The sequence below is a fragment of the Dipodomys ordii genome, unplaced genomic scaffold (assembly GCF_000151885.1).
Source record: "Dipodomys ordii isolate 6190 unplaced genomic scaffold, Dord_2.0 Scaffold285, whole genome shotgun sequence".
Lineage (NCBI taxonomy): Eukaryota > Metazoa > Chordata > Mammalia > Rodentia > Heteromyidae > Dipodomys > Dipodomys ordii.
In genome coordinates, this window is record NW_012267501.1 from 605,517 (window position 1) to 614,838 (window position 9,322).

A 9,322-nucleotide genomic window follows, 5' to 3' on the forward strand; every position below is an offset into this window, starting at 1 on the left:
CACATAAGCAAAAAGAAAAAAGCCAGAAGTGGTGCTGTGGCTCAAGTGGTAGAGTGCTAGCCTTGAGCTGAAGAGCTGAGGGATAGCGCCCAGACCTAGAGTTCAAGCCCAGGACTGGCAAAAAAAAAAAAAAAGATTATCAGTTGCTAGTATCAGATTTATAAGATCAAAGAGCATAAAAGTTTTTTCTGTACTTTTTTAAATGTTAAAATTGAAATTAAGAATTACATATAGGGGCTGGGAAGGTGGCTCAGTGGTAGAGCCGCTTGCCTTGCATGCTCGAGGCCCTGGGTTCGATTCTTCAGCACCACATAAGCAAAGAGAAAAAAGCTGGAAGTGGCACTGTGGCTCAAGTGGTAGAGCGCTAGCCTTGAGTTGAAGAGCTGAGGGACAGTGCCCAGGCCCAGAGTTCAAGCCTCATGACCGGACCAAAAAAAAAAAAAGAATTACATATAAAGCTGGGCACCTGTAATTATAGCTACTCAGGAGGCTGAGAACTTAAGGTCTCCATTTGAAGCCAACTTCCACAGGAGAGTCCATGAGAAGCTTATCTCCAATTAACCACCAAAAAGCTGGAGCTGTGGTTCAAGTGGTAAAGCACTAGTCTTGAATGTGCACACATGCACACACACACACACACACACAAAAGGCTTAGGGACAGCACCCAGACCTTGAGTTTAAACCCCAAGACCTGGACCAAAAGAAAAATGAAAAAAAAAAAAAGAATGTATGTGTATTTAATCTTGTTTTTTTATTTTATTTTGGTCTATTGTATGAACACAAGAGATATTCTTGGTGTTTTATCCTTCCCTGAACCACATGTGTGTGCCCCAGACATTACAAGTAATGATGACTTCATAGACTATAGTTTTTAATGTTTTTCTTTTTCAAACTGAAAAGATTACCATCAATAGTTAAGATGATTTGACAGCAAATACTTTTCAATTTTGAGTGGTGGGGCTTTGGGTTATTTGGTGTTGTTATTTTTTTTGTGTGATGCTGGGGTCACACCCAGGGCTTTCCATGCTAGACAGGTGTGTGGACAGTGAACTATGCCTTTTAACCTCCCCTTTTTCTTTTTCCTTGTCTCTTAATTTTATCTACAGGCATTGTAAAGGGATTTTATTGTGATCATGCCTGGCTTCTCTTTTCCCCAGGGAACGATTCTATTAATGAATTCCTTATCTTTGTGTAAAATAGTACTTTAAGAGGAAAGATTTGTCTTTTCATTCTGTAAATTTCATCTTAAATATGACCACTTGAAAGCATTTTTGCTAATTCTCTCTTTAGGGAAAAATGTTTTAAATAGTAATCCTTAGCACAGATGTTTTATTTTTTTATTTTTATTTTTTATAAATGCTGCCTCTTCCTCTTTTTTATTTTTTTTCAAATTATTGTGATTAGTGATTACATAATTTCCCAAATTTCACAGTATTGTGGGATAGTGATGCTTAGTTAAAGTCACAAACACATTCTAACTTCCATGGGGCAAATTGTCTATCGTGGTCTGTAACATTTATGAGTTCTATGAGCTTTGTAATACAGTTATTTCTTCCACATTGGTTGATATGTACATTTCTTTTGTTTTGCATAGCATCAACTGTTCCCTCTTTCCCTCTAGAGCTGTTTCCATGCTAGACTTGGATGCTAACTTTGAACAGCTGTTTTCTCATCTTCAGATCATCATGCACGTGTTTTGCACCTACCTGGATTCCAGATTACCTCCACATCCTAAGTACCCAGATGGGAAAACATTCACTTCTCAACACTTTGTTCAGACTCCAAATAAACCAGGTACCAGCCTCTCCTAAAATAATGAGTCAAGATTTTTCACATGAAGAATCTCTATTGGTTTTGTTTTTTAATGCAACATTTTCTTTACAGATGTTACGAATGAGAATGTTTTTTGCATTTATCAGAGTGCTGTCAACCCACCACATTATGAACTAATCTACCAGCGCCATGTCTATAATCTTCCAAAGGTATTTATATAGAAGTTGCTGATAAAGGGGCTGGGAAGGTGGCTCAGTGGTAGGGCGCTTGTCTTGCATGCCTGAGGCCCTGGGTTCAATTCCTCAGCACCACATAAGCAAAAAGAAAAAAGCCGGAAGTGGCGCTGTGGCTCAAGTGGTAGAGCGCTAGCCTTGAGCTGAAGAGCTGAAGGACAGTGCCCAGGCCCAGAGTTCAGGCCCCACAACTGGACCCAAAAAAAAAAAAAAAGAAGAAGTTGCTGATAGAATGTCATGGATGATTTACTTTTTTTATAACTTTAAAATTAGAATATCTTATTTATAAAATACATAGTAAGCTTTTTGAAAAAGTATTTCTTTTAAATTCTTCTTTTCTTTTTTTTTTTTTTTGGTCAGTCCTGGGGTTTGAACTCAGGGCCTGGGCTCTGTGCTTGTGCTTCTTTTGCTCAAAGCTAGCTCTCTACCACTTGAGCCACTGCACCACTTCCAGCTTTTTCTGTTTATGTGTCGCTGAGGAATCAAACGCAGGGTTTCATGTGTGTTAGGCAAGCACATCCCCAGCCCTTCTGTTCTTTTTTTTCTATAAAAGAAATGTGTGTGTAATTTGGGAAAGTGAGAAAAAAAAAAAGAAGAAAAATTACTCATCAAAGGCTGCTCTTAATTTTTTTTTTTTTTTTGTTGGTTGTGGGGCTTGAACTCAGGGCCTGGTACTGTCCCTAGGCTGTTTTGCTCTAGGCTAGAGCTCTACCACTTTGAGCCACAGCTCCACTTCTGGTTTTGGAGTGATTAATTGGAGATAAGAGTCTCACAGAAATTTTTCTGCCTGAGCTGGCATCAAACTGTGATCCTCAGATCTCAACCTTCTGAGTAGCTAGGATTATAGGCATGAGCAACCAGCGCCCTGCTACATTTTAGTTTATTACCTTTTGGAAAGTGTCATCTTGATCTTTCTGTATTTTTATTAAATAAAATCATGTATGCAGTCTTACATTCTGCTTTTTAAAATTATAGTTGAGTATTAATGGTTCATGTCTGTAGCCTATTCATTCAAGATGCTGAAATTGGAAGACAGGTTTGAAGCCATCCCAGGCAGGAAAGTCCATTTAACCACTCCAATTAACCACCAAAACACCAGAAGTAAGGGACAGTGTTCAAGCCATTAGTTTAAGCCCCTGTACAGATAGACACACACACAATGTATGTACAGATTTTCCAGGCATGAAAGTGCAGTGAAGAGGGCTGGGAAGGTGGCTTAATGGTAGATTTTTTGCCTAGCACTCATGAAGCCCTGGGGTTTGATTCCTCAGTACCACATAAACAGAAAAGACTGGAAGTGGTGCTGTGGCTCAAATAGGTAGAATGTTGCCTTGAGAAACTCAGGGTAAGTGCCTAGACCCTGAGTTCAAACCCCAGGACTAGCAAAAAAAAAAAAAAAAAAATGCATTGAAGAGCATGGCACAGTTGTTCAATTTTTTAAAGTGGCATTAAGTTTCAACTACTAAACAGTACTCTACGACAATACAGAATATTGTCATGCTCTTTTTTAAAAAATATAGGCATTTTACTCATGATTGCAAATGTAAGTTATGTCAATAATCTTTGCAAATTTTTGTTATGAGTTTTTTTTTATTGTGAGAATACCGTATCAGAATCTTTAAAAAAAAATTTTTTTTTTCAGTTGTAGGGCTTGAACTCAGGGCCTGGGTACTGTCCCTGAGTTTTTTTGCTCAAGGCTAGCACTCTACCACATCACCTGTGATTTTGTTGTTGGTTGGGTTTGTGTTTATTTGAAATAAACTCTCCCTGTGAAGGGTAGGATTGGAAGGGAAGGGAGGAAATGATGAAAGGAGTGACACTGATCTAGATGCATTGTACTCACAAACTGATATGTTGAATGGTAATCCCCTTTATACAACTACTTAAAGATAATAAAAAGTCCCACCATATAACCCCTGCTTTCACTGTATTTGATGTTGGTATAATCTGTGGAAGGGAAGGGAAGGGAAAAAACAAATCGTTTATCTAGGGATACAGGTGGACCCATTGCAACAATGAGATGTACAAGTTGTTATGTTGAACTTTGGCTGGGGGGAGGAGGGGGGGGGCAGGAGAGGGATATGGGTGGGGGGGGCGGGATAGGAAGGGGAAACAAAGGAGGATGCAACAATGCTTGATAAGAAATGTACTCATTATCTTGTCCGTGTAATTGTAACCCCTCTGTACGGTATTTTCATAATAAAAAATTTTTTTTAAGATAATAAAAAGTCTTACTATATAGCCAAGGCTAGCCTCAAACTCCTCAGTTCTAGTGAGTATGTACAATGCAACTTACTGACTATAATATATTGTGTTCTCTCCCAGATGCTCAGGCGGAGGTACTAAGTTCATTTTGAGTAAGCAAGTAAAAGTTAATCAGTAAATTGAGAATATAAATGAGCTACTTTTATAGGCCAGCAATTCAATATAACAGCTTGGTTTTAGAGCCAGCAAATGCTGCCTAGTAGTCCCTTGTAGACAAAATAAATTTATATTTAGCCTGTCTCTTATATACTGAGGTATATTACAGTGAACACTCTTTGTTAAGGTGTTAGTTGGTTGGGGAAAAGGATGCCTTTTATATGTAGTGTAGGTGCACCAATGAGACTTTTTCAGCCTTACCAAATACTGTTCCTTCCACGAGACCATGCCCCCCATCAATATGTCAACTTCCTGCTCATGTTTCAGATCTCTATTTTGAAACCTTTTCCTTAAGCACTCCCTGCCTCCCCAGTCTAAGTGAGATGCTTTCCTGTGTTCCTGTGACATCCAGCAACCACTCTTGACATTTTGTACACACCGCAGAATTCTTAGTTTAATGCCTGCTTTTTCTGCTCACTGTTAACTCCTCATTACAAATTCTTATATATTCACCACAGTATTCCCACTTCCTAGTACAAAGTATAGAATCATTGTGGAATGAAAGAGAGTCAGAACTATGTGAAATTTTGAGCTGTAGGATATTGACTTATGAATTGACCCACCTAAATCCTTTTGGTTTACTTGTTTTTGGTCAGTCGTGGGGCTTGAACTCTGGGTCTGGGTGCTGTCCCTCAGCTCTTCAGCTCCAGGAGAGCACTCTACCACTTGAGCCACAGCGCCACTTCTGGTTTTCTGGTGATTTTATTGGAGATGAGAGTCACGGACTTTTCCTGCCCGGTCTGGCTTTGAACTGTGATCCTCAGATCTTAGCCTCCTGGGTAGCTAGGATTACAGGCATGAGCCACTGGTGCTGGGCTTGGTTTACTTTTAAATCTTGTCTTTTGTGTCTTCGTTCTAGGGTCGAAACAATATGTTTCACACACTGCTGATGTTCCTGTACATAATAAAGACCAAAGAGTCAGGAATGCTTGGGTAGGTATTTATAAATCTAAAACATCATCATCTAGTTTATGTACTGTTTTGCTCCCTATGTTAATATTCTTCATATGGCAACATTATATAACAAGATTTGTGGACTGAATTCTAAGTACATCCCTATTGCCAATGATGTCTGCTATCTTGGGCAAATCTATTAACTCCTCAGACCTCCATTCTCCCACTAGTGGGAAGTTACAATTGTGTCTTCAGGAATAGCCCCAAGATAGATCAAATCATGCTCTTGCCACTAATCATTTTTTAAAACCAAAAGCTTTAGAGTCTGTTTTTTCCCCCAAGTCATTCTGTATCTTAGATAAAGCATTTTGCAAACCTTTTACCCTTCCAGAGGGCTGTTAATTATTGTGGAAAAAATAGTCCATTGAAACGGTTTCTGTACTTAATAAGAAGCAATAAGAAGCTCACATATAACTACAAGTTCAAAATGTATTACTACAAGCTCATGTATTGCTACAAGTTCAAAAAATACAAGTCCTTTTGATGATTCAGAACTCTAAAAGTTCAAAAAATACAAGTCCTTTTGATGATTCAAAACTCTAAAAGTAGTATCAAATACTACTTGAAATAAGTGGCCACTTGTGGAAGTCAGGTCAGTCTGATAGTGTGACCTAGGAGTCTAAAGACCTGTTGTCTGGTCTGTCTGTCATGCCAAGCCCCTAGGGCTGATGGAATGTCATGGGAGGGGCTTAGCAGAAGACATCTGTGTGGGTTTCATTGCTGGTAGACATGCTCCTATGCAAGTTTGTGATTTCAACATGTTCTCAAGCTGCACTGCCTAGCACAGTGGTCACAAGCCATCTTTGCCATAGAACACTTGGAACATGATTAGTCTGAATTGAGATGCCTGAAAGTTTCAAGTATAGATCAAGTTTCAAAGACACAGAACTAATAAAATTATGTATGCCAATAATTTGGGGGTTTTTTTTGGTTACATACTGAAAGACTTTAGCTATATTAGTTAAATAAAAAAGTCTTTAACCTTATCTGTTTCTTTTTACCCAGTGTTGGCTAGAAACTCTAAAAATATTTTAGAATAAAACTAATACTTTTTAATTTTTTATTCTTTTTGGATCCGGTCATGAACTCTGGGCCTGGGCGCTGTCCCTCAGCAATTCAGCTCAAGGCTAGCGCTCTACCACTTGAGCCACAGTGCCACTTCCGGCTTTTTTCTTTTTGCTTATGTGGTGCTGAGGAATAGAACCCAGGGCCTCTTGCATGCAAGGCAAGCGCTCTACCACTGAGCCACCTTCCCAACTCCTTTTTAAATTTATTTGTTTTTTTTTTTTGTAACCAAAGAGAAAATCTTTGAAGTTATTAATTTGCTTAATATGACTGATTAATCTTTCTGATACTCTCTAAAACAAGTATTTAAAGCCAGGCATCATAACCTAGAACTTGGGAGTCTGACGCAGAAAAGTGGTTCTTAAAGCCAAAATCTGTCTCAGAAAAAAATAGTCCATCTCACAAATAGTTAAAAAAAAAAGCAAAAACAGCTGGCATTCTTTAACTTAAAAGGAAATTGGTGGCTTAAATAAAGTCCTTTGGAACCGAGACCATAAAGAAGGTGCTGATTGATCCAAATACATTATCAATTAATTGCCAGGTGTTTGTGCAGTTACTGGAATTAGATAAATGTTTTACTTCCAAAAGGGGGAAAAAAAAAATCTAGGCAGACTTGACTACACAGTAATTCAAATGTTCTGTTCAGCCAAACACACCATAAATAAAGTTTAATGCCAAACGACAACCTGAGACAGAGTGTTATGCTGCTACACATAGCAACCCAAGTTAACCATCTATCATATATAAAGGACACATGAATTAATTAGAACAGAAAAGGACAGTAAAATGAGTAAAATCATTAAAGATTTTCTCAGAAAAGTATTTGTCTACAGACAAAACATTATTTCCTTATCAAATTAAGATTAATCACTTACATTGTTGGTAGCAGTATGAAGAACTAGGGAAAAGGAGGGCATCTTGATAGCATAGCTATGTTTTTAATTTTGACCATAGTTAATACTTTCTTATAATTTTAAGGCAGCCAAAGTTAAAAGCTTCTGACAAAAACAAGCAGTTTTCTATATTCCCAAGGCCTATTGCACCAAGGTAGCTGCTTCAAACCTTTTGTTTTTCTGGTAAGACTTCTAGCTCCAAATAGCTCTCTCTCTCTCTCTTTTTTTTTTTTTTTTTTTGGTCCGGTCGTGGGGCCCCGAACTCTGGGCCTGGGCGCTGTCCCTCAGCTCTTCAGCTCAAGGCTAGCACTCTACCACTTGAGCCACAGCGCCACTTCCGGCTTTTTTCTTTTTGCTTATGTGGTGCTGAGGAATCGAACCCAGGGCCTCATATATGCAAGGCAAGCGCTCTACCACTGAGCCATCTTCCCAGCCCCACGCAGGCAAATTTCTGTGTAGACTTTTTCTTTTTATTCAATTGACACTTTGTTCTTACTGAAATTGTTCTGTTAGCTCGGTCTATTATCAGGTGTGATTGTTCTTGAAGCCCACTGAAAAGCTGTCAACACAGTGAAGGAATAGTCACTGTTATTTGAATTGCATTTATCTGATAAAATGTGTGGATAATAATTTGCTACAGAATTTCCTTCAATGTCATCAATTAAGCATACATTTCATATATTCTGGTTGTTGTTATTATCAAAAGACCTCCGATGCTTGGCAAGCAAGCCTACCAACACTTCTCTGTTTCTCTTTACAGGAGAGTCAATCTTGGTCTATCTGGTGTAAATATCTTATGGATTTTTGGCGAATAGTAAATCATCAGTTCCAAACATTTACCTTCCATTTGGTTGAACCAGAAGATGAAGATGAATCTAAACATCTTCAAGTTATGTCATCTTTTCAAATAAGGTGTGTGTGTGTGTGTGTGTGTGTGTGTGTGTGTGTGTGTGTGTGTGTGTGTGTGTGTGTGTGTGTGTGTGTGTAAGTAACTTCTACTCTACAGAACATTACCTTTGATTTTACATCTCGTTTCAGAAACCTAAATTGACTAAAACTGATGCTGAGGGGCCAGGGTTTGTTGTTGTTTTTTTGTCTTGGGTTTTTGTTTTGTTGGTTAATTGTGGGACTTCAACTCAGAGTCTGATCACTGTTCCTGAGCTTTTTTGCTTAAGGCTAGTGCTTTACCAGTTTGAATCAGAGCTCCACTTCCAGTTTTTAGATGGTTAATTAAAGATAAGCGTTTCATGGACATTCTTGCCCAGCTAGCTTTAAATCACAAGCCTCAAATCTCAGCTTCCTGAGTAGTGAGGATCATAGGCATGAGCCCCCAGCACCTGGCAATGCTGAGATTTTTGGCATAGAGTTGTACAGTTTCCTTTGATTAAATAAATGTATAAGCCCTTTTCACTGTAAGCCCCAAATGAGTATCATCCACATGATTCTTTAGCACAGAAGTGTTTCGTAGTTATGTTATTTAGTAGTTTGAATGCTTAAAAAGAAAGAAAATTGCTACTTTGCTTTATCTCTGTCTTTCTCCAGTGTTCTGTCAGTGGTCCTAAAGCCCATATTTAAAGAAATTAATTTCTAAGAAATGTACCAATTAATCCATGTATGCGTTTTAACTATCCTCATTACTTGTGCGGTGGGAAGTGCAGGCAGCCTGATGGAGGGTAGAGATCCATCAAGTGGCCTTCAGCCATGTGAGGAAGAGGGTTCTCTTGGGCTTTCTGCCTGGAGGTACTGAGAAAGCACTGCTGAGAAAGATAGGGGCGCCTCATACCAGATACTTTTCCTTCAGCACTCTTAGACATTTTCAGACTCAGCATCCAATGAAGTCAGCACTGGACCCAGCATCTGGGTTTTACTTCCTGCCAAAACATCAAGTAGGCAGTGTCTTACACTTTCTACCTGCACACAGGCCACAGCATCAAGATCTTGGGAATACTGAGCAGTTGAACTCTACTCCAGAGCTGCCTGGGG

General features: G+C 38.8%; 1 protein-coding gene across 1 annotated transcript in view; it reads left to right on the forward strand.

Annotated features, from left to right (window-relative positions):
• The window catches only part of Tmem209 (transmembrane protein 209), a 35,625-nt gene extending 27,164 nt beyond the window's left edge, over positions 1-8,461 (forward strand). The window contains exons 12-15 of the mRNA XM_013036413.1: positions 1,680-1,794; positions 1,885-1,982; positions 5,287-5,360; positions 8,100-8,461. Coding sequence (XP_012891867.1) covers positions 1,680-1,794; positions 1,885-1,982; positions 5,287-5,360; positions 8,100-8,154 — 342 coding nt within the window. The 3' untranslated portion in view covers positions 8,155-8,461. The remainder of the gene's footprint in view (positions 1-1,679; positions 1,795-1,884; positions 1,983-5,286; positions 5,361-8,099) is intronic.
• The last annotated feature ends 861 nt before the right edge of the window (positions 8,462-9,322 follow it).